Below are 25203 nucleotides of genomic sequence, written 5' to 3'. Positions count from 1 at the left end.
GCACATGCAGAGTTATTGCTAACAACATACCATTTTTTTCAGCAGTCTTTCAAATTCTTCCATTTTAGGTTCATATTTTATCCTGGTGAAAGTAAACTTATGTAGTTTCAAGTTTGATATGCTGATGGAGTTATGGCCTGATCCTGTATGGTCAATCAATGTACCAAATGTGAGAAACAATGTTTTCATACAGTAAATGTAGAGCAGATACAGTGATGTGTTTCAAGCATTGGGCACTCAAGATTTTATTCCCAATGATGTAACTGAGTGTAGGACAAATAATTTCCTTTTCAATAAAATGCAATTGTTATCCTTTTGTTTTGTGGGGAAGCAAGCCAGGAGCAAATTCATTTAGTGACTCATTATGGAGGGACCAGTTTGTCTACAAACAGACGTTTGCAGTGGCGTTCCTCAGTTTTATTGATCATATTGTTGCTTTTGTCTTACCCATGTGCTGGTGAACAAGGTTAATGATTTACTTCTACTGATAAATGTTAATAGTGTTAGTAAACATTACTAGTTAATATTACCTATGTATTTTTGTTACACTGCTCTGTACGAGTATAGGGCAGCTCCCACCAATGCTACACAGTCAAGTTAGGTTTCTCTGCTTGATGTTTTTAGCATTTTTCCAGTTGCTTATATATAGGTGGATAATGGTTATTATTTGAAGGGGGTTGATCATGCTCTTCATCTCTAATACAACTATTTTGAAAACTGGGCACGTGTGCATGGAGGTGCAGTAGCAATTACAACTATGTTGGTGATAGTCTTCAAAGAATTGACTGCAGTTACCCTGGAAGTACTTCTAATGTTTCAAAAGTTTGCATGCTAAAATTACTTTTTTAAAGGGTTCTCTTACTACTTCAAGTCTGTAAGCTAAAGTGTCTTTTCCAACTTCTCTAAGTTGTACATTTTTCTGAAGTAGTGTTTTTAATCTAGTGCACTATAAGAAGTAGCACATGCAAAGATCTGAAGATCTTTTAGCAAGTCTCATCTGTAGAGTCCTGAACATTAGTGAGAAGCTTTAAGGAATGGCATTGTTAGCTGCAAATCAAAGGTTCTTAGGGGACTCTCTGGGGACTGAAATGGGTCTTTGTGGTCCCTAGGGAAGGAGGAAGCCGCCAGTCACTCTGCAGACCTGGCAATTTAATAGTCTGCAGTATAGTGATGTTCTTTTTGCAGCTGCTGCTGCTACGCCTTTTGTATTGGAGAGGAGTTTGGTTCAGATATCATTAGCTTTGCTGCATAGTTAAACAGTTCTGGATGCGTAGTTTGACTTGCAGTAAAAATGCAAGTGTTCTTCAGCAGATGGAAACTTCAGGATGTATTTGCCAACATATTCTGAGCGCAGTAGTCTAATTGACTGGAAGAGTTCACTGAAAAAGCATTTGAAGCTTGAGATGGGAATATTTTTTGTCAGCGTGTATATATTCTGTATATTTATAGACACTACAGTAGTTATGTCCTGAGATAATGGACATTACGCAGAGATTTTTATCTGATTGTAGTATTCAGCTGCAGTCAGTTTATCACCCTTGTGGATCTTTTTAGTTCAGAGGGTTTCACTGACACACGAGGTGCTTGGCAGAATGAACCAGACTTCTGCAACTTGCTTTCTCTCCCTGTAAATGGCTGAATTGAACTTTACCCATTTTTTTCCTTATCCTGAAATATTTTCCTGCTTTTGTCAGGAGGAAGGCAGGGAGAATTCACAGCATTGGCAGTAGACACAACTGGAGGTGGAGAAACGTGGTTGTGTGTTAACCTTTTTTTCCCTGGATTGAAGTCGGTATCTGACTTAGCAGAAGCTCAGTTAATAACCAGTTGTGTTCACTTGTAGAAAATAAAAAAAATGTATGCCCCATTAAGAGTTAATGTTAGTTAATGCCCCTGCTCAGTGAAGAAAGCAAAAAGGCCTAGCAGGCATTGATAGTGTGCAGATATTGAGGGATCTCTGTGCTGGAAGTTGCAGTCTGTTTGCTGTATTGAATAATTCACAATTTTGTGATGTGACAAAGTTGCTGAGGTCCTCTCCCCTTCTCTGCCCTGTCTTGTATGGGCACGTATGTGTGCTTTATTCATACAAAACTGTATTATACAATATAAAGGGACCTTGGACTTGTGTTTCCAAGAGAATCCTTCCTTATAGGTTGTATACCCCATCTTAAAGATGGATTTTAGATGATTCCATACAGTAAAATATTTACATGATTGATTTTTTTTTTTTTAACCCAAGCACCTTTTATAGGTGTTGTCTGTGTCAGGGTCACTCCCTGCCCCATCCTGCCCTGCTCGGAGGGGCCCGGGAGCGCGGGGTGCTCGGGCTGTCCCCTGGGACTCGCTCCCAGCAGCTCCCCGCGCCTTTGGGAAACGTTTGCCAAAGTTGGAAACAACTTTAGACAGAGCCAGATGGCCGTGTGGCTGGAGCTGCATCGAGCAGCGTCTGCACGGCCACAAGTGCTCTAATTTAATTAAAACAAAAAGCAGACGATTATCTTAGGGCTCAGGACGTGCCCATGTGCGGGTTCCCTGCGGCCCCCGCCGCGTAGGCTGCGTGTGCCGAGCCCTCAGCGCCCGCGGGCCCGTGCGCGCCTCCTCCCGGGGCCGGGGCCGGGGCGCGGAGCGGGGGCTGGCGCGCCCCCCGCGCCCAACCCCCGCGCCGGCCGGAGATGGTTCAGTCCTGCTTTGCATAAGCCGCCTTTGAGCGCTCCATGTGCGCGGCGGCGGGTGGATGCCGTGGGGAGCGGGAGGCGGCGCGCTGAGCCCGGCCCGCGCCAGCCGCGCCATGTACTGCGCCTACCCCGTGCCCGGCGTGGGCAGCAGCTCCCTCATGTACTACTACAACGGCAAGACGGTGAGGGGCCGCCTTTGTCCGGGGCTGCCGGGCAGGGCTCGCGCAAGTTCGCTCCGGGGCCCCGCCAGCCCGGCCGCGCTGGGGCGGGAGCTCCCCGGGGGCGCACGGCGGGTCGGGCTCTGAGGGGAGCGGGCTGGGGCGGGGGACTGCTTTGTGCCACGGGGGACGGGCGGCCGCGCAAGACCCGCCGAAGTTTGTGTTCCTGCGTGCCCGCGCCTTTTCTTTGGGGGTTGCAGGTTTGGCCGGGGTTGTTTCGGGTTTGTTTTTAGGCAGGGCCCTCCCCGAGCGCTGCGGGCTGCCTTGTGCAGCGCTCCCGGCTCCAGCGGCCCGAGCCCCGCGCAGCGCCGCGCACCGGGCCGGCCGCCAGCGCTGCCCTGCCCGCGCCGCGCGCTCGCCGCGGGACTTCGGAATCATCAAATGTTCCTGCAAAGGCGGGTGGGGGGGAATGCGGATTCCGGGGGGGGGGAAATCTCTTCTCTGTGGATTGAACTTAGTGGAAGTTGGACGAGGTATTTCTGTTTCGTGGTAGATAGTTCTGTTTTTTAAATTAGAGCACCAGTTCTGATTTTTGTGTGTAAGAATTAGCATACGATGGTAAATTAACAACCGTGTGTTTCTTCCAGTCTGTTTATGTTGTATGTGGTTTTGGCTTTCTTCTGTTATAAAAATAGTATTAAGTAGGAAAAGGGGAGATGCTGATACTGATCTTTTTTTGTGGCTTTTTTTTTGTTTTGTTTTGTTTCTTTATTGCTGGTCCACCTCCCGTGGGCCTGTGTGAGTTTTGCTTTCATTAGTAAACTTTTTTTTGCCAAGATTTTTGTTCAATGGTAATTAAAATACGAATCTTTATATTCATAAAATGCGCTGTGTACAAGCTTCTTGAATAACAGCAAAGACACTGGAGGAGAGGTTGAGGAATCAGTAAAATCGCTTGGTCTCTATTTCATTTCCTTTAGTATAAATGCCAGCTGTCTTTCAAATATGAAATGATTTTTCTTTCATGTCTGCTCCTAGGCTAAAACAATCTGTTTGAAGTTTTATGTGAAGATATATATAAGACTTAAGTAAAATTAACTATACAATACCCCTGAAGCAAAGGGAATATAACTTGCATGGAGTTTTGATTTTATTCTTTCTAGAGCACAGATCACTCTATTACAACATTTCTCTTTGTTCTTGTAGCAGGAAAAAAGGCTTTGATCTTATTAAGTATTTCCAGGCATATAGTAGATGGAAGTGCTGGTACTGTAGGAGGGCATGGTTGAAAATTGATAGCATGTGCCTGTTATGGGTCAGAGGTGACCTTTATGAGCTTGAAAACTTAGTAAATAGATGACAAATCATATGATCATCCTATATCATGTTGCCCAAGGTTTTATTTAATTTTTTTTTTAAAACGTCTTAGTGACTTTTACCACTGTTTCTCCTAGGAATATTGCGCGTTTTCCTAAATTACTAATTTAAATATACATAAGGAGGTTATGTGGAGTTGTGGGATTGGTTTTTGTGTTAGTTTTTGAAGCACGCCTCTTGGTGTGTATGCCAAATCTTTGTATGAACCTTTCTACAGTGAGAGAACAGTACATACCCTAATTTTGATGTCTTAGTGCTTTATTTGTTTTGTCTGATAAATTAGTGGTTGCTAGCATGAAGCTCATTGTTCAAGTTGGAGATTTTTATTTAGATCATCATGTATAGATTTTGGGTGCTGGCATTCCTCGATACCTGCTAATGTATATAAAATCTGATTTATTTACTCACAAAATAAGTGAGAAATCACATAGAAAATTTGTAAACCTTTGATTAAAAATATTTTCTTTTCATTTTCTTTAATTTGTAAGCCAAAACAAAGCTTAATATTATGCTTAAAACGAAGCATATGAGCAGCCCAATAGAAGATTCGGTGAGGACTGACATATGTATTAAAGCCTGAAATATAAATCAGAGGCTTTTACTGTTAGAAGAAGTTCAGTTTTTTAAATCTCTTTGTTTTAGGAAGGACCCATCAAAGTAAAAAGTAGTGGTTTAATAGAAATCCCTTGCTGAGGACTGAAATTTTACTGTTATGTGTGATAGGTGCTATAGGGAAAAAATATGTATTTCAAGAATCCCCTTTAAATCAAAAAGAAAAAAGACCTAATCTGTTTCATAAAGAAAATAAAGCACTTGCACTGTACTAGACATAGCCTATTTTTTTTGTTGTTGTGTTTGGGATTTTTTTGTTTCTTTTTTTGCCCTTCACCTGTTGACATACAGAAAATACTCTCAGTTTAAGGAAAGCTTACAACATTTTCGTATAGAGCTTTTAGGAAAAAAGTTTAAAACTGTACTTAAAAATTGTTTCTATCAATAAGGTTTTATCTTCTCTTTCACTCAAGAGCCATGCTGCAGACCTCAGCCCCCCAAATATTCCAAATACCTAATCTCCATTAAAAATAAACCTGCAGAAATGTTTAGGTAGAGATAACAGCACAAATGTAAATTATGTCTTCTTATGGTTTTTGTTTTTTGGTTTTTGTTTTTTAAGCTAATGCACAATTAAGCAAACTTTGTCATTCACTGTGGCCTTTTCATTTAGATTTTAGGAAGTGCAACAGTACCGAAATGATATTTATAGAAGTCTGATACCATCTTTGTGTTTAAAAGTAAAATAGACTTGCATGATTCCACTCTTTTCAGTTCACCTACAAGTATAGAAATAAGTTAGTTATTTTCTAAATGTACTGTAGAAATATTGAAGTATAGATGACAATGCAGTAATGTGTCAGTTATCACCAAAATAAATAATTTTTGCAAAAAGATAATTTTATATCACCTATTACTGCTATTTAATATGGGAACAGATTTGTGAGTATATTCAGTTTATTGTTTTATTTTGTTCATTTTATGGGTTGATTTAATATACCAGTCTATGTACAAGTATATTTTATTATTAAATAAATATTTATTTTTCTCATCATAGGCTGAGATTGAGCCCTTCTCCAAGGTGGAGAACCTGCATCTTTTACAGTAGATTTCTACAATGCCTATTTAAAAAGGACCAAAAAAAGTCAGGAGATTTAGGTATTTTGCATATACACAGTGTGTTGTTATTTGCTTTTTGGTGAGCTAGCCTATATTGGAATATTTTTTGAGAAAATACTCTTTTCCTTGAGAATTTTGAGAGTGTAAGAAGCTTTTCATAAACATGTTGCTGATGAGCACATGTGTAGAGATGAACCAATGCACGGCGTGTGGGGAGAGCTGGGTGTATTTGGGGGTTTTTAGGGCAGCAGTTGCCGGTCCCGCGGCCGTCCCTGAGCGCTGGGGCAGAGCGCGCGTTGATAATCCTGTGTGATGCTCAGCTGGCACGGCAGCGTGCCTGGCTCTGCCTGTTCTGCGCTCAGGAATGGACCTAGGCTTCCAACGTCCATGGAAAATGGTTTTGGTTTGTAAATTTTGGAGCAACCAGGTGCTGAGATTCAATTTCGCTTTTATTAGTACTGGGCCAGCCCGTGCACAGGGAGGAAGGTACAATTAAAGCTGTTCTGTACCATATGCTGCCCACAGCAACTTACACAAGGTCAAAGCTAACATTTGTGAGTCAGGACAAATATAAGATCATTTGGAAAATCTCTAGGGGTACGCGGCTGTGGACATTGAATAAAGAGAGGCAGTAAACACTGGTCAGCTGGATTTTTATTTCTTTCTGTTTTTTGCTCTTTTTTTTCCCCTCTGCATCCCACTGAAAAACGATGAGTTACAATTCATCAGCCCAAGAGAGTTTTCCCTGCTCCACTCCATTGGGTTGAACTGCCAGTCTGCTAAGCAGTGGTCCCCTGCCAGAAGGGCGTCTTGTCTGCAACAAGCTTTATCAGTGCTTTGAAGTGAAGGTTCTGTCCATTTCCTTGGACACATGACGGCAGCCAGGGAAGGGCTCAGGTGCTGCATGGGCAGTTGTGGGTTTCTCAGAAGGCGAGCACCAAGGAGGAACACGCCCCGTTTGCTCCCTGCCTTGGCTCCCTTTAGCACGTGCACAGCAAGGTCCGCCTGGAGAAATACAAAGTCTGTGCTGGAGGTGCAGGACCAGAGAGTGGCTTCAGAGAACGGAGGGACAAACAGAAAAGATGGCCTGTGTCCCTGCTGCGTGTTTCTGGGGGCACTGCTGGTGCTGGGGACTCCTCCCGCAGCTCGAGCAGCCTTCTGAAGTACGGGGAACAGGTTAAGAAACAGGCAGAGTAGTTTCAAGTGTTCTGGTTTTCGTTTCCTGAAAATCTGAATTCAATCAGGAATTTTTGAAGACATAGATGCATGTGTCCCTTAGTGACAGCATGATTTGAAGAGTGTGGTGAAGAGATTTTGCTTAGGAAATAAAATATAAAAAGAATCTTCAAGCACTATATAAACACATATTTCTTCCTAATGTTGTTTTTGCTGCCTTACCTTCTTTTTCTTTCCCTCTCTAGTTCACACTACAATAAAAATAAAAACTACTACTACTAATAATAAAAAAGCAAACCAGGCCAAGAGGTTTCTCTGTACTGAATTTGAAATTTTTGCTAAGTTTGTCTCTTGCTTTTTAACATTACTTTAAAATTGTCTTTCCCTAGGGAAGAAGCTGGGAAGTGCCTGTGCTATGTATCATTACAGTGGGATTCTGCATTTCAAAAATACCCAAATAGGCATGTACAGCATGCCTAAACTGCATAAACATTTATTTAAGATGGAATTCAGTTTAGCTACTCTAAGAAGTTTGAATTTTATACCATCCTTAAAAAATACAGTTTGATTTGTGGACAGGACTGTTCTCTTAAAGGAGTCTTGTATTTTCATTTTGGATGGTGAGAAGGGTTTTTATATACATGAACCTTTACACCCGGTATTGGAAACAAAAGTACGTTTGAGGATGTGCTGATATTGACTTAGTACACTAGGGCTCTTCATTTTATCATCTTGCTTAAATATTAGTTAGACAAGAATTCGGACTGGATCTTGGGTTTGGTTGGGTTTTTTTGTTGGTTTTTTTTTTGAACCTTCTGTCTTGCTGTAAAGAGGAACATAGAAAACTCTAGTTAATATTCTACATTCCTGAAGTTTTAGTATATGATTTTGTCAGAAATACAGTAAACATGAAAACTAGTTTCCTTTTCTTAGAACTGCCTTTCAGCAAAATTAGCTTTTGCTGCAAAACCTGCAGATAATAGTCTGTAAAGTTCTGCCACATGTACAAATCATTCATCAGTGCGCACTTGCATGACTGATGCTGATGGAATGCAGATAGGCTACTTAGCAGAGTTTACAAGCTACAGAATAGGTTATTCATCTTTACTGGTTTCAAAAAATTCTGTCTCAAGCAGCTTGACAAATATTTTCCTGAACTTCCAAGAATTGCTAATAACTATGCTTAAATGAGTAACATAATTCATAATTTCATAAACAGTGTGTGTGATGGGAGCCTTGGTCTTGAGATAGCATGAGCTCATCGGAAGTAAGTTTGGTTGCTTCACTGCTGGTTTTTTATTCTGCTTTTAACATTAATATTAAACACTGATAAATATTTAAGAATTTGAAACAGGAAAATTCCCTGAGAGGATGGATGCCAACAGGACTCCAAGTGTTATATTTATTAAATGCATTTATAGAACAAGACTTGGAAGTTTTACATAGCATAAAATTTGGTAAACCCAGATCTTCAAATTACTGTTGAAGTTATTGGCACTTGTATTATTAAACAGAAGCAACAGTGAGTAATATTTGAAATGTTTTAGCTGTATTCCATCCATACAGGTTTCATGGTCGTGTTCGTTACCTGTGGTCATCACCAAGGCAGATTTCAGAACTGGGATGATGTTTTTGTTTTGGTTAAACAAATCAAACAAATTTCTAAAAAAACCCAAATAAAAAATCTGATGTCATACATCTAATGTCTCTCAGCTCTGGAGTCAGGCCGCACCACTATCCCAGATAAAGAAATCTGAGTTGTCATCCTTCTTTTCCTGCTGGAGAGATGTAAACCAATTCAGGGTGCAGGAGAGACTGATGTGGGTCTGACTTGACATCCTCTGCAACCCGTTTGTCCTGCTTGCCCCAGCAGAGGCTTTCAGTCCTTCAGGAGCACTGCAGCATTAGGATTGATGTATATATTAGCACAGCTCCAAAAAAGTCGAGTCCAAGACTTGATAAGTCGTGTAAAAAAATTGGTTTTGGCTTGCGTTTATCGGAAGGGAATTTCCCATTCATAATGGGAGAGCGTTTTGCTTGTCAGCATGGAGGCACGCTCGGTGCCTGTGGGCAGCACAGTGCTTTTGAGGGGATTAAAGATGGGCTCCTCTTCTACCTGCTGGAGACAGCCCTCTTCAAGGAGACTGCAAACAGGCTGACCTTTTAACAGTATTCCTTCCTTGTCTTAGCGGGAATGTCAGCCAGGAAAAACTGGTTTGATGCCTCCTGGATGTCAGTGTTATCAGTTTAATAGCTAAAAGAGGCCGTCTTGAGCAGCCACGTCATATTTTTAACTGCCTTACTCAGCTGTTGCAGAAGAGAAAGCCCTTTGAGTAGGACACCAAGTCCTACTGGGGAGCCGCTGCACAGCCATGCCAGCAGCCACGGCCTACGTTTGGCTGGGGAGGGGTCCCACTGCTTTTGGGCCTTTCAGAGTGAACTGGCCGCTTGCCCTGATGCATTCCCCACTCAAAAATAAAATTTCATCCTTTTTGTCAACTTTCCTATTAAAAACCTTTGTATTTTGCATCTCATAGACTTTGGGTTAATTTTAGTAAAATTTCTCCTTTGCTTTTAAATTTTGTTTGTAGTAACGCAGCACAAAAATTATGATTAGGTCATTAACCAGAAAAAATCCGGCGCTCATCTGCAGGTGATCAGATGACATCAGAGGCCTGGTTTTAATTTGTGGGTAGTTCTGATTGTAACTAAAAGAGACTCGTTCCTTTTGTGGAATTGGCTGGCTATTTCCCCACATCTGGAGTTAATGAAGTCTTTGAGACCACATCAGTTGTGTTTTGCCGCAAGAACCCTTTGATCTGAAAAATCTAGACTGGCACAAGTGCAGCTTCATAACATTGCAGCTATGTTTTTGCAAGCTATAGTTAAGATACCAAAACAAGCAGAAACTGTATGAAGTTATGTGTCTGTGCTAAGACTTTCATGTAGCTGTTTGGAAGGGCCTCTTTCACGTTTATATAATTCATAACATTTTTATTATGTTAATGGCTTGTACATACATATTTGTAAATTATACATTTGTAGGAGTTTTTAATTCCCTTTTGAGATAGTGTTTAATCAGTTTTTATAAATCACCCAATTATGTAAAATGTTAAAATTTCGGTCTGAAGCTTGTATTTACAAATCTCACAGATAACGTTGCAGTTTAAAAGAAGTAGAATTCGTCACTGTAGGTGACTTCGCATTAATCAGTGTACATCTCCATGGCAGTGCTAAATGTCATAAAGCTTTGTTTCCACTGCTGTCCTGTGACAGTGATAGATTATCCATCAGCTATAGCATATGCTGTGTTATTCTGCACAACAGAGAACTTGTAAATTAAGCCCAGTTTTACCTAATATGTTTGCAGTCTTATGAGTGCGAGTATTTACAATTTGACAGAGTGACATTTCTGTTAAAATATGTCCTAGGCATGGAATATACATGCATTCATCATATAGAGTAAATACATATGTACTGCGAACATTGCTCAGGATGTATTGTCATTCTGTCACTCAGGTCTGGTAAGCATCTCTATTTTACGTCTATTCCATAAACTGAAAAATTTCGAGTAAAATATTGAGCAGCTTTCTGAAGAGCTTTCTTTCCGAAAAAAATTTTATTTGTTTTCAATAAAAAACAACGGTAAGCAAGCATGTAACTTAAAGTTTTGAGTTTTCCACTTGACTCCTCCTAACCAGGTGTCTGTTTACCTGCTGCCCTTTTCATTCCAGGGCTCATCCCGACAGCTGTGCCCTGTGCCCTTGTCCCGGTTCCACCATTGTGGGATTGCAGGGATTTTGCTGCAATGGTGCCGCTGTGAGCGAGGCCGAGAGCGCAGTGCCTGGGCGCGGGTGATGTCAGAGGCGCTGGCTCAGGCACATCCCGGCCATTTGTTCCCACAACAGCAGGGCTGCAAAAGCGTTCAGGCGGCGGGAGGAGGGGGATTGGGATGCAAATGGAGCGGGACTTGCCCACTTCACTATCCTCAATGTCCCTATCAGAACAGTCCGCCTCTGGGAGGACAATGGTTCTTTTTTTAGGGGAACTTAGGCTTTTTTGTTGGTTGGCTTGGTTTTCCTGGCCCTTCTCTTGCTTGGTAAACAACATCTCAGAAAGACCAGGGAGAGTTGTGAATGCCGTAGAAACATATGTGTGTCTGTACGTGCATAGGAGGGGATCAAAATAATCACTTTTGAATGTTAGGGCACAGTGCACTTTTGTAGTTGCATTATATAAGCTTTAAAGTTGTGAAATTATTCATCATATATGTGTTTATGAAGTCATCTGTATTTAACAAATAAGATAAACAGTTAAAAGTGCCACAGTTTTTACTTCATAGGAAAAAGATGCTCCAGTTTTGATGTTACATTTTTTATCTTTTTTGCTGTCGTATATGTTAATTTGCTTTTTATTTAATTTCTCTTCTAACACACCCTAATCATTGCAATATTCAGTATAGAACAACTACTTATGGGTAAAGTCCTCGACTCTGTGAATACTGGCCCTTGTTCATTTTACTGAACTTATTCCTGAATACACTTTATATTTCTTCTTAGAGTTGCTGCAGTGAAAGACTTTGAGTCATTATGTTTATTTGGCATCTTACGTTTTTAACTTGAAAAGAATATTTGTTGCATGAAGTTGAGAACAGGCATTCCACTGGTGTGTTAACACTGAAAAAACAATAGTATTGCTTTTCTTTAATGCTAGGCCAGTGTGAAAATTACGTGCTTGCTGTTGCAGTTGTAAGATTATTCCTGAGGACATGCATACGTCTATTTCTGATGGCTCTCCAAAAGCGTACGAGTTTCTGAATGGATGATAAAATGGCTGCATCAAAACCTTTCAATTTGTCACTGGATGTGCTTTTCTTTCTGATTGTTGGGATGCCAGCTAATTAAATATTCAAATAGGCATACAGTTGTTTTAAAATAAAATTTGTTTGGGGCCCAGTTGTCTTATCTTGCTTTTTTATCTTGAGCAACAAGTCTGTGCGAGTCATGTACTTAGAAAGCAAAATCAGCATTCAGGCTTTTATCAGGCCACCTGGCTGAGTTGGCACACCAGAAAGTGTGTTGTTAGGATCATTCTACTGTAGTTCCTCTGTACTGTGGCAACTTGCTAAAAAGCAAATAAAACAAGGGCAACAAATGCTGCGGCTTGCTACACTGTTCTTTTTTTATTTGTGCTTTCTCTCTCTATATCTGTATGCTGTTGTGGTTTTTTTTAATGCACGACACCCAGTTATTGCTAACCTGCTTTTATTGCCCTCCAATATGTAGGTGTATGCACCATCCCCGAGTTCTGATGATTTCAACAGAGAATCTCCAAGTTACCCATCTCCTAAGCCACCAAGCAGTATGTTTGCTAGCACTTTCTTTATGCAAGGTGGGTAAAATGTCACTTGTCCTTTAGGCAGAAATCTGCAGTCAGACACCGTTTTACTGGGTGAATGGAGAAGTGTAAAAGAGAGCATATTGTGCTAGAGCCTATGGTTAAGTTTTATATACTTTTGAAACAGTTAGATGAAGGGAACTGTCCGTTGATGTAAAGGTTTTCTCATGACATTAATTGCTGACTGAAATTTAAAGGGATTACACACAAGGCCAGATGGACAGAATTCCCATCCTTTGATTTGTAGGGGCTTCAGAGCAGCACACTGGAGCGATAGAGAAAAATGAGGTGGGGGCTTATTGACTCTTCTGGAATTTGACTGTACAATATCAGCTAACAGTCTTATGTTCTCAAATGCTTGTATATCCAGCATGCCAGAAAAAAGAGGGTTGCACTGAACGAAGCAAGAGCAGAATCCATTTCCTCAGCCTCACGTCACACAATTAGCTCGTGCTGCAGTCTGGTGAGGGTTTGGAGCACATTGAGAGCTCAGTGCCTCAGAACAGGAATTCACAGAGCACTTCACTTTGTGCTGCAGAAGGGAAGGGAAACAGCACTGACACACAGGCTGAGGCTTATGTAATGTAGTCATTTCAGCTACTTAAATCTGCTATTTTGAAATGGTTTTTTTATATTTTTGTGGTGCTAGGGTATCTTAGACTATAAATTGCTTGTTTTAGGTAAATAGATGTTTTGCAGTGTATGTTTAATGATGAGTTCTGTTTGGCTAAACTTCTTATCCCTCCACCTCCTTTTTTATTATTTCTTTCAGTCTGGACTTTTTATCAACACTCTTGATTTAAATCTGGCCTTGCTGAAGGTCTGTGTAATTAGCAGAAGTGCGTGGTATTTTCTCAGCTGTGGTTGGATTATATTTCAGCTATAAAGCCTCTGTTGTTTCTTTGGTTTTTTAAAAATAAATATAGCAACAGTGTGGTGGTATGAAAATAGAAGATGCAGTATAAACTGGTCACCATTTCCCCACTGATATTAGTCTCAATAACTGAATTCTGTATTTGTTTAAAATAATCTTGTAAAGGAACAGAGAAATTAGTATTCTTCATTAAATGTATTTTTCTTGTTTTCTTTCCTACTGAAAAAATACTACAAAAAAAGATGGGACCCACAATTCTTCTGACCTCTGGAGTTCATCCAATGGCATGAGCCAGCCTGGCTATGGTGGGATGCTTGGAGGCTCCTCTTCCCACATGTCCCAGTCCGGCAGTTACGGCAGCCTGCACACACACGACCGTTTGGTAAGACTCAGCTCACATTAATCTGTAGTTGTGTATGGAGATCTAACTGATGAGAATTAACTTCTCATTTGCTGCTCATGTATGTCAGTTAAAAACCCAGTTAGAAATCACAGACTTGGTGTATTATTAGATTTACGTGCTTTTAGTTATGTCTGTTGTATAAATAAAAATCTGTGGCTGTGTAATGGTCCGTTCAGAGGTTGGATGAGTCCCTTTCTTCTGTAATAAAGAGCTGGGTGTTACATGTTTGGTATCTTAAAATATCAACATTTATTTAAGGACTACTTAATGTCTTATGTCTGCTTCTCTTCTCTCCAGAGCTATCCCCCACATTCAGTCTCACCTACAGATATAAATGCCAGTCTTCCTCCAATGTCCAGCTTCCATCGTGGCAGTACCAGCAGTTCACCTTATGTAGCTGCCTCACACACTCCACCTGTCAATGGATCAGATAATATTCTGGGTAAAATGTTCTTCCTGATTTTTTTTTTTCATTTTACAAGAAAATGAAATTTAGGGCTGCATGACGCACAAAATTAGTAAGATTTAATTTATGGCATGCTTGTAGATCAAGAAAAATTCACCACTGTGATATTTCTGTCCTCAGTGTGGCTGACATAAGGCAAATTGTTTTTCAGTCAGCTTAAGACTTTCCCATTTATTTGCTTTCAGAGTCAAGCCTGTGCTCAGGGACTGGATGGGTGTGACTTGATGGCCACTGTCCCTCCATAGTTCAGTACATGTGCGGGCCCATATAGGCAGTTCTGGCACTGAAGTTTGCAGAGCTGCTCTGGAGAAAGGCAGGAAGGCTGCTTCCAAGGGGAGGTTGATAAAGTGCATCGTAAATTCCTCTCTTAACAGTTTGAGAGATTACAGAGTAGCCAGTATGGTGGCTGGTTTAGCCTCCTCTGTGCTCACCTAGGAAGAAAGAAATAGAGGATGAGCATCTGTTCCTTGCACGTATTTGCTCCTCTTGAGATACGGCTGTAGAAGTTAAATGCTTGTAGATGCTCCCTGTTGGTTCGATAGGATTTGCACTTAGCTTCATTTTAAGGAAGTGGAATTTAGTTAGGGTGACTATGTTAGCTTTGATTTGGGAACATGTTTTAGACCAAGATCTTTAAACAGTTAGTGAATCTGCATGGGAAATTCAGGCTGGAAAATCCAAGTTTGTCACAAACTTGGAAACAGTGAGCGTTGCATTATTTGGATTTCTGATGTGAATGGCTTACATTCACATTCAATACATTTTTTGGCTTTAGAAGTTGATAATTGGAGAAAGAAGATTTACTTTTAAAGGGTCTGTCTTCTACAGCAAAGCAGATATTTCTGAGGATTCAGTTCCTCTCTGTGTTTCCAATTGGCAGGGCTTCAGACTTCCTCTTGGCTTAATGGTGTGTGGAGCAAAAGGGCACGCAAAGCTGCTGACATGCAACTGAGAGCAGGGGTGACAGAAAGCTTGGTGCATCAGAGCTTTTCAGGGACTTCTTAAACTAAAGATGAGAGCACAGCACAGGGAATTAGAGCAGGGGGAGCAAGGAGACACACAAGGAACTATTTTGTGAATTTGGCTTTAAGAATTAATTAAAAGTGCAGCACTTCATGATAGCAGTTTAGAAATAAGCTGCAATAATGTAATTATCTGATTTTGATTTTCTTTTTCATATTTCATTAAAATTAGACTATGATCCTAGAAAATAATTTGTCTTTTTCTAGCTACTTTCACTTGTTGGTCCTTAAGTTATCATGGTGGTACTGTGTTTGACTTTTAAGAGAAGAGCATCTAAATGTAAATCTAATTGTTCTAATTAAATTTTTAAGTCTAATGAGAACTGATTCCATTGACACTGACTTCCTCAGAAAATCAGTTTTAAAAGTGGTTGCTCAACTCTATGTGATGAATAAAATAATAAAAGCAAATAAAATTTCAGCTTTAAAAATAAGTGTTGGGTTTACTTTCCACATTACAGGAAACAGAGGAAATGGTGCTGGAAGCTCACAGACAGGTGATGCACTTGGAAAGGCATTGGCATCTGTAAGTAGTGGTTAGAATATTCAGATCTGAAACACATATTTTAATCCATTATTTATGTGTCATTCATTTGATAATATCAAACCGAGAATTTTCACATATGAAGGCAAGACAATATACTATGATGCAATTTCTTATACTAGGAAAATGTCCTTTTAAATGCAAGTGAAAATGCTTTTATTTGAAGAAGATTCATTCTGAATTGCTTTTTCTTTAGGTGATCAAAAGATTTAAGGCGGATCTGGTTTAAAAAGCTGGTTAGACAAAGTAAAAGATAATCACAAAAAGTTGATTTTAATTTTTTTCTGTAGTGTTTTAGGTGAAGTCAAATATTTTTAACATTAGTCTTGGAGCAGATCCTGCCTCAAGGTTTAAAATGTTTTCTCAGTGGCCTTAGAAAACTTAGAAAACTGAGAGGTTTTGAATGCTGTATTGTATAGCTATAATTTATGGAGGAGCCTTTAGAATGGTTTATATGCATAAATTTAAACTTTTAACTCCTGTTGGAATAATGTAAAACATAGCAAGTATCTTCAATCTACTGTAGGTTCTGTTTCCATATGCATGCATACAGGAATTATTTTTTCATTAGTGCAATCTGATGTGCTTTTTATAAAAGAGTAATTGATAGTCAGCAGCAGAAATTTCAGAATTAGGAGTGGTGGTTCGGGAAGCACTTTGTATTTCTTGTATAGAGCAAACTTTGCAGCCCTGAATGACCGTCCCTGTGCTGGGTTCTGCATCCCTCACCTCATACCAGTGAATGCAAATGTGCATATTCATGCAGATCCTGTTACCCTCGCATCCCTCAGAGGGTCATATGTTAAAAGATTACCAGATCTGATAATGTCTGTAATGTCCATATTGGGGAGGAGAACTCTGACCTGCTGGCTTTGAGGAGAAAAATGTCCCTGTTGCTTTCAGGGATTCAGCAAGTAGATAACAATTTGGGAGTCCAGAGGGCAGTTAACGCTCCCTTTCGGTCTGTTTGAGACCTGTCAGAAAAGAGCTGGGATCGTTTTGCCTGCTAGAAATGGCAGTGCTCGCATACTGCAGGCTGCTCACTGCTCTGCAGATGTATTTGGGTGTCTGCTGTTCTGCAGCCGGAACAAGATTTCGTTGTTAAGTCTGACACGCTGGCCAGTTAGACCTGCGGGACTTCGTGACATTTTCCGCTGCTCTCCTTTTCTAAATGATTTTCTCATCCTTTCAGGTATTTTTGTCCAAGTCACTAGCTGAGAAAGCCAGGCTGATGTTTTGAGGAAAAACTAAATATATTGCGAGTGGAAGTCAGGGCAGAAATGTTTAATCTAACTGGTGGGTGGGCTCTGGTTGTCATAGAAACTTGTTTCTGTCATCCCGTGTTGTTGCTTGGCAGGAGCAGCCAGGTCATTCCATAAATCATTTCTGTCATAGCTGATGGTGATGCATTCCATCTGCTCTATCAGTGCATGCCATAGTCTGCACACTTCAAATCCCTCGCCTCATCCATCTGCTTCCCCCGCACCCCGCAGCACGCGCACCCAGCACACTCCCTGCGCTCCCTCTGCGAGAGCGCGGCTGCGGCTGGCCCAGGAGGGAGCTGGGCTCTCCTGCAGGTGAAGCTGACACACATGAATTTTGACAGCTAGGAAATCAAGAATATTTTTCTGTTTGAACAAAGTTTTATTCGAATACTGCGATTGTCATGCCTTTTTTTTTCCCCCCCTAAGATGCCACTGTCTTCCTTTCTGTTTTGGCTTTAAATGCTGCTGCTGCAACTGTTGAGAGGAATTTCTAGTTCTAAAATTCTGTTGTACATCTCACAATAGGCCTTTCATGTGTGAAACATCAGAGGACACGACATTTGTTCTTCAGTTTAGGTATTAAAGACCATACAGAATAGTATGTGATTAAACATGTAAGGCCAGATAATACATTTGCAAAGGTTCTTTTATTTTAGGTTTAAGCCTGGATAATTGTGGTCTTAATCTCAGGGTAGGCAAGAAAGAGAATTGTACATGAAAGTATTTACACAAAGTTCCCAAAGCCCTGTGGATTATGCATTAGTTTGGATAATGAACTAGTATAGATAGAAAGAAAAGAAAATCTGGGTATTCGTGCCATTTCTAATGTGTTTCCCTGAACATTTGCCAAACAATAACCCTTTAAGATTGTGCCCATGGAGGGTTATATGGCAGGAGAAACATCTGGTTTATTTCATTGCCTAATGCCAAATCAAAACACTTGGTCTTTAATTTAGAGGAGATCAAACAGGAGGACTGTTTAACTTTGTTGATTATATCAGACCTCTTTGTGATAACTTATGTTTTGATTCCTACCTCAGCACTGGGGTAAAGGCCTTTGTACCGTCTCGGTAGTTAAATAGCCACTGGTCCCTCCACAAAAGAAAAGAAAATGTAGGGAAGTTGACTTCTAAAAGTAATTCATGAATTAAGTTTCTTTGTTGCTTTAGACTCAATAACATTAACATAACAAAGCCTAACTGAAATGTACACTGTAGTGTTTAAAAAATTGGACTAACAGCTCCGAGGTTTGGCTCTGCAGGCTCTCAATTGTGCAGCTTTTGTCTAAGAGCCTTTTCATTAGACCCTGGCATATTGGCACCCCACTGATTGGAATGGACCATGACTGATAGGAGGAGGAGTCTCATTTGTTGCAGTAAAATGAGTCATGTTACCGTTTAAGCCTGGCAGAAGGTGTCAGGGTTGTTCATCATTGGTCATTTAACAGCACAGCAGCCAGGGACTGCATGCAGAATGAATTCTGACCTCGTATTTTAGTTGGGGCCTTGCTGTACTGTAGATTTTCCCTGTTATAAAATACAGCAAAATAAAATTGGTAGGTACGCCTGTGGAAAATGAGCAGTTTCAAAGAAAACTTTGTAGCCTTTGACTTTTTTTTAATTTTCTGTATCTTATCTGTCTGAAACTCTCTGCAGTTCTTACACTGACACCCAAGATTTATTTTTATGCTGATGTACAATGCATGAATTTCCTCCGGTAGTATGAGGTAGTTTGTTCTAAATATATTTCCTTTCTAGCATGTATGAAAAGGAGGAAGCATTTCCATTAGGGAACTGATGGTCTTTTCTAATGGAAAAGTACAATATATACCAGGAAGGAGCATGTGGTCTATCAGGTCCTGGTTTTGTCAGTTCAGAAAATACAATATGGAACTTAATGAAGTTATTGTCAGCTAAATGCTGAAATGTCATATTGTCTGTGTGAAGAGACATCAACCACACTGCCAGTGAAGATTTTTTTAACTGCCATCTGATGACTAACAAATCCTGGTCTCTGCTCAAGTAAAACAGGTTTGAACTGATGACCTATAAAAATATGTTCTGAAGTCCATAGTCAGCCTCTAAATCTATTAAATTCCCTTCATAAAATGAATTTTCCCAGTGTCTTGAGATTTTAATTTTTAATTAAAGCTTTAAGCATTATGTCTTCTATTTTTACCGATAGTTTTTAATTTAATTATTAGCAAGCAAAGAATTGTTGTAAGTTTAGTATCTCTAGAGACCAATTGATACTGAAATAAGAGAGAAGCATGTTATGTGCTGCAATACATTGCAAGAGGAACAAAATTTCCAGGTTTTTTTGTTTGGTAGTTACCAATAACAAGAGAGCCTGAATGCTTTCTTGGTGTTTTGTGAAGGATTAATTTTTAGCAGATAACATGTGTTGACTGCTAAAATCTCCGTCTAATGTTTGGAAAGTCATTATTCATTGGCATTTTCCTGAAGTTTTGTTTGATATAATTAGCTGTGTACTGTAATCTCTTACGTGAATCGTTCCCCTGCAGAGACAAAAAGGCTGTAATTTCTGCTGCTCTTAAATGAGCAGGAAGGTCAGTTATACTTGTGTCACTGTGAAATACAGACTGTGCTTATTTGGACAGCTGCTTGAAAATGAAAGTTCTTTGGACATTTTTAGAGCCTTGAGTGTAATAAAGCAGAGCTGTGATTGAAGGATCAAATTGCATTTTTTATCAATCCAGAATCAAGAGTGACAATTAAAACATGAAAAAGAATCCTAACAGCATTTTTCCTGTGTATTATAACATATATTGATATATAATCTCTTTGTCTGTCATCAGATTTATTCTCCTGATCATACCAGCAGTAGTTTTCCATCGAATCCATCAACACCAGTTGGGTCACCATCGCCTCTTACAGGTAGAGACTGGCCATTTGTCCGTACCTTGTTTGTGGTTTTGAAAATGTCCTGTTGGAAATCAGCATTAACTTCCTTGCATAACTGCTTGTGCATTTTGGTTATTTTTCCATTGTACAAAAGAAGATTTATAAATCCAGATTCATAGACATTTTGTTAGGGGGACTCACTTGAGTCCTGGCAACTTGCTTTGAAAATTAGCAAATTAAGATAATGTTTGGAAGCATTAACTGACCATATATATGAGGGCTATAAAGATATCTTTACGGATTTGCACTGCTGAGAGAAAGAAGAGTGATTTGATTTGATTTGATTTGGGTTTTTTTAAAGCTATATGTTAAAGCTCTGCGTCAGCTTTCGGTGACAAACACAGCAGATGTGTGTTCCCTCTAATGAAAATATAGTAGGCTATGAGACTCTCCAACTTGTACACAAGATAGCTTTTCATTCATATATTTCATGAATGTTTTCATTCTATGGGAGAAGAATTTCTGGCATTTTTAAAAAGAAATGCTGTGTATTGCAGGCACCTCTGTCACCTGTGCTTTGTGCGTTTGTAGTGTGAATGTGGGAAGAAGCATTCCAGTGTGGAGATGAACTGTGGGCAGCTGCCTACAGCTATTAGTGCTAGTGCAGCTTTCACAGACACTGTGGCCTCAGCTGTCTAGTAAAAGTTGAACAGCTGTTCTCCATATAGAGAGGACTGTGAAAGCTCCATTGACTTAAATTTGTTGTTTAACAAAGAACTAGAATTACAAGTAAGATGATGTAACTTTAACCCTGTTCTTTCCTATAGTGCAATTTGTTAAATTATTTAACATTTATACAACAGTCTGTTTCCATGTTCTCTGTTGTTTAATATATCCCCGCAAGCTTCTGGCTATTGGTCACTTTTTTGTAAATGTTGTGCTTCTTACAAAACAATAAAATTACCTTAAGGTGCAAAGGGTACAGAATGAGTTTAGCTGAATGTTTTTGTAATCTAGATGAATAAATTAGTAAAGGTATTACATGCAAAATGCAGTCATAATCATATGGCTGTGAATATGCATATCTTTATATGCAGTGTCACTCAAAGCCTCCATCATTCATGCTTCACTCCTGTTTAATGGACACTGCTCTGGTTTTCTGTGGATGTAATGGATTAATGAATATCTGACATGGCTTACCTGAGCAGCTGCTTTAGGCATTTCTTTTCTATTGAATAATCCATGTTGAATTGAGTAATGATGGGATTAATGGGATTTTTGATTTAGTGATTACAGTTGACAAAAATGTTTTGTGTATTCTGTTGTACTGAAAAGGCAAATCAGACCAGAAAATTATTATTATTTTCTTTTTAACATCAAAGCAAGTATTGAAAATATTTTGTGGCTGGAAGAAAGAAGTTCTGACATTTCCAAGTATTTAAAATTATAAAGATCCCAAAGAGGTTTTTTTCAGGAGTTGCCTAATGAGATACTGCACCTCGTTTTGTAAGTGTGAAAGCACTAGCTAATTTCTGAGCTTAGAATATAAATTTGAGGTCACTAAAATTTGTGTTTTTCTTTTGCTCTTGTTGTCTTTGCCTGTTGCAACCTGTATGAAATGTACAAAATTTACACTTTATGTTCCTTATTCTGGATTCTGATCGTTAAGACAGTAGTAGACATGAGCAAATAATACTGAAGTCCTTTTCAGGCTCAAACTTAGCATCTGCTTCACATTTATACCCTCCCATCCCCTTTAATTCCAGTGATACAGAATTTATCAAGCCTTTGGTAAATTGCTCCAGTAGTTAATTACCTTCATTTATGAATCTGGACTTTTATCTTTATTCCCAGATGAGTCACTAAGAACACGGTGAAGCACAATGTGAAGTAATTACTACTGCATTTATTGCTATTTATACTCCTGGTAGCCATTTTCTGTCTTGACCCAAAAAGTTATTGCAGATAAAACAAATGTTTTATGTGTACCGAAATAATATATTTTGGAGCATTTTAGCTTTCGTTGTCATTTTCCCCTTTTGCAGTTAGGTATTTGTTTAGTTAGCATTCATAATATTACAGATTGCTTAAGTCATAATTTGCCCATGCTTTAATTGTGAGTTAGGGTAGGAGTACTGTGTTTACCAGGGAGAGCACTGACAGATACCAACGTCATGAGACCTTGGGGTTCATAAGCTCATGACTGACTCTTTGGCTCTTCTGTTGCTGAATGAGGATTAATGACGTTTTTTAATTCAGTTAAGTAAAAGCTTGGAGAACAACTTGATGAAAACCCCCAAGTATTATGAGACAATAGTGCGTGTCTCGCCTGCCCTGCCCTCATTTGATTTCTAATTTTACATAAACATGCCCAGAGCTGAGCATCTTGCATAGTTTTAGTGATTGTGTACACGCATGTGAAGTTTATATAGGGATCTGAATGGTGGGAGCCTCGGTATTTTAAGAATCCTTCTGCAGGATCAGAGGCATGCAGGAGGTTTGGTGGGTTCTGAGGATGCAGAGCCAGCCCTCTGCAGCTCTGAGTACGTTTGAAAGGGGAGCCAGAGGATTAGTGTTGGGGAGACTGGGGGTAAGAACAATACTGCAGTGATTGCTGTCGGTGACCCCTGTAAATCCTAACACTTGCCTGGCTTATTTGTTTTTTAATGCTGCTGTGTTGGTGCTGCCCTAAAAGCTGCAGTTGTTAATTGCAGGGCTTGTGGTGCCAGGATGCTTTTTAACATAATTGGTGGATTTCATGCACAAACTTCTAGGAGGGGGAGTGGAATGAGGCAAGCAGGAAATCGGTGCCATCTGGCAACGTGCAGCCATGGAGGCAGAGTGCCACCGCTCGGGAGGAGCCCCGGCGGTGCCGAGGTGTCACTGAAAGCTGCAGGTCACAGTTGGGTTGGTTGTTCCCTCCCTTCTTTTCTTTTTGTCTCCTTCATGAGATGAGCCACTCACAGTTTTGTTCTGTGCTTACACTACAGAAATAGGACTTTCTTCAGTTAAAGCCCCCAAACAAACAGAAGAGGTGCACAGGCTTTTCCAGTCTGCTTGCTGCTCACCTGGCCACCTTCCTGCTTAATCCTGAGCTGCTGCTGTGCTGCAGGGAGTGCTACTCTGAGTTCTGATAGCAGCAGTGCTCCTGACCACAGTCCTGTCTCGAAAAATGGAGTTCTGAGCAAGGAAAAATTTGAACATTATGCTGAACCAAAATGCTCCATAGTTTTTTCATTAATGGCTATGCAAAAATAAGTGGGACTCCAAGCATTATTCCCAAGTTCAGGAATGAGAGCAATGCAGACGGAGACTACAAGTCCAGACCCAGAGTAGCTGTGTGAAGTGAAAGTTGGTAATTATAAACTTACTCACTGAATTCTTTGTATTTTAAAAGAGAATTCCAGCACAATTATGGCAGCTCTGGACTTGCATGAAATAGGAGATTTTTATTATTTTTTAATTAGAAAGGAAATATTTAGGTATTTTAATAGCTGTGCAAGCTGTACTCTTTTTGTTAAATAAAACCTTGTCTTTAAAAGGTAACTACTTGCAGCTCTCTGAACAAAGGAACTGTAATGTTATTAAACCTTTTCCCAGTTTTCCAGACGCACAGCTCTGGCTGTTATTGAAAGAACAAGCCCACAGGCTCTTCCTTTAATGAGCTGCGTTGGATTGTATATCCATAATTTATTAATGTAATTGCTTTATTATTACATTTGTATGGCTGAAAGGAAGCTGTCTCTAATGGCCATAGAATTTCATGTAGTATCTTTATAAAAGATGCATTATAAGTTGGTGAGAAAAATGCATGTTGTACTACTTCAGGCTTTGTGTTAAAAGTACTGCTTTATTAGTTATTGCATTTCACATCTAATTATTTTAAAAATTTACATGATAATTAGGTATATTTATGTCAGATTAAAATGGCTATGTTTTTGAATTTGAAGTATATAGGTAATATTAATTTGTCAATTTGTTGCACAATCAATGATTCTTCTGCTGTGATTTACCTTAAGTGTATCTGAAATACCAAATGGGAATGACTTAGATATATTTTTACTCTTCTAAATCTAAAATGGTGTGGTATACAACTTGACTAGATAAAGCTTTTAGATCCAGTTTTAAGTTTTTGTGTTTAGTAGAGAGGTGTTATAAAAATGGTTCTCCAGTTCTCCTTAACTTGGTGCCTATTTGATGACTTTAAATATTTTTGTTGTGTATTTTAACAATATAAAAAATGCACCTTCATATACTGAACAGAATCTGAAGAAGAATTCAGCAGGTCTTTTTTGGTGACACAGGCAGAGACAGGTATTTCAAATATGGTGTGTTTGTACTTAGTCCACTTTTTAATGTTGAAGTACTCAGACGATGTCCCCCGCTTTTGTCACTGACAGCGATCTAACCCTGCAGATGCCAGGATATGAAAATTATCCCTCACTAAGGCAGAATGAAGGAATTTGTCCTCCTTTGTATACCCATATGTTAGCTTACCTTTATGCAGAATATGTTGGGTTTAATTATGTTGAGAAATACAGTCTCTGCTTCCCACTTCTGCTGTGTAAATCTGTGCACTAACCTAGACAATTTTGACAGGTGCCAGTCAGTGGTCGAGGAGTGGAGGACAAGCCCCCTCATCTCCCAGCTATGAAAACTCTCTACACTCCTTGGTAAGAATTGGTGAAAGCAACATAGTACTTTTTACTTAGGAGTTGAAGGCTTGGTTTTGTATAAATCCTGCATATCATTAAAGGAAACAGTAGGATAGCATTACAAATGAATTCTTTGCTAACAAATGGCCTGTTCAGTTGAACAATATAAGACGTGCAGGGTGTGTCTTTCACCATCTGTTCCTTGGGCATCAGGCTTCTGTGCTGAGGACAGCTGGTGCTAAAGCGCTGTTATGAGATTCTGGTACCTTTTCACAAATCCATAGCTAATTCTTATCTAAAGTTCAGTCTGGAGAAAGATAAAGACTTCATGCCTCCGCATTTACTTGTCCTTCCCCCCTCTCCCTCAAATGGCTGTCTCTAGGGCTTGTTTGCATTACACTGTTATTAAAGTATTAATACATTTTATTTGTAATTATTATTTGTTGTCAGGAATGTTCATTTATTAATTAAACATGTTACAGAAAAACACACAGGCAGTAATCTACAGCATTGTAAATTTTCTCTTTTGAGGATTCAGCAGAGGATTTCACTTACTGACTTCCTTCTTACATTTCCGATACAATATTGAGAAGGAAACAGGGAAAATTTGAGGGAAGGTTTTGATTAGTTGCTTAATATTTCTAGTTTCCACAGAT

General features: G+C 39.6%; 1 protein-coding gene across 10 annotated transcripts in view; it reads left to right on the top strand.

Annotated features, from left to right (window-relative positions):
* TCF12 (transcription factor 12) overlaps positions 1-25203 on the top strand; it is a 162332-nt gene that overhangs the window by 119916 nt on the left and 17213 nt on the right. For 6 of the 10 annotated variants that reach the window (XM_036389663.2, XM_036389660.2, XM_036389661.2 and 3 more), the window contains exons 10-15: positions 12343-12448; positions 13571-13710; positions 14029-14173; positions 15681-15745; positions 19847-19925; positions 24492-24565. In XM_036389663.2, coding sequence (XP_036245556.1) covers positions 12343-12448; positions 13571-13710; positions 14029-14173; positions 15681-15745; positions 19847-19925; positions 24492-24565 — 609 coding nt within the window. Of the gene's footprint in view, positions 1-2743; positions 2858-3074; positions 3094-12342; positions 12449-13570; positions 13711-14028; positions 14174-15680; positions 15746-19846; positions 19926-24491; positions 24566-25203 lie in introns of those variants that run through there. The other 4 variants (XM_036389667.2, XM_036389666.2, XM_036389664.2 and 1 more) reach the window with 4 other exon arrangements.

The sequence above is a fragment of the Molothrus ater genome, chromosome 13, assembly GCF_012460135.2.
Source record: "Molothrus ater isolate BHLD 08-10-18 breed brown headed cowbird chromosome 13, BPBGC_Mater_1.1, whole genome shotgun sequence".
Classification (NCBI taxonomy): domain Eukaryota; kingdom Metazoa; phylum Chordata; class Aves; order Passeriformes; family Icteridae; genus Molothrus; species Molothrus ater.
Note: the sequence above shows the minus strand (reverse complement) of the source record. Positions and strands in the feature narration are given on the sequence as shown.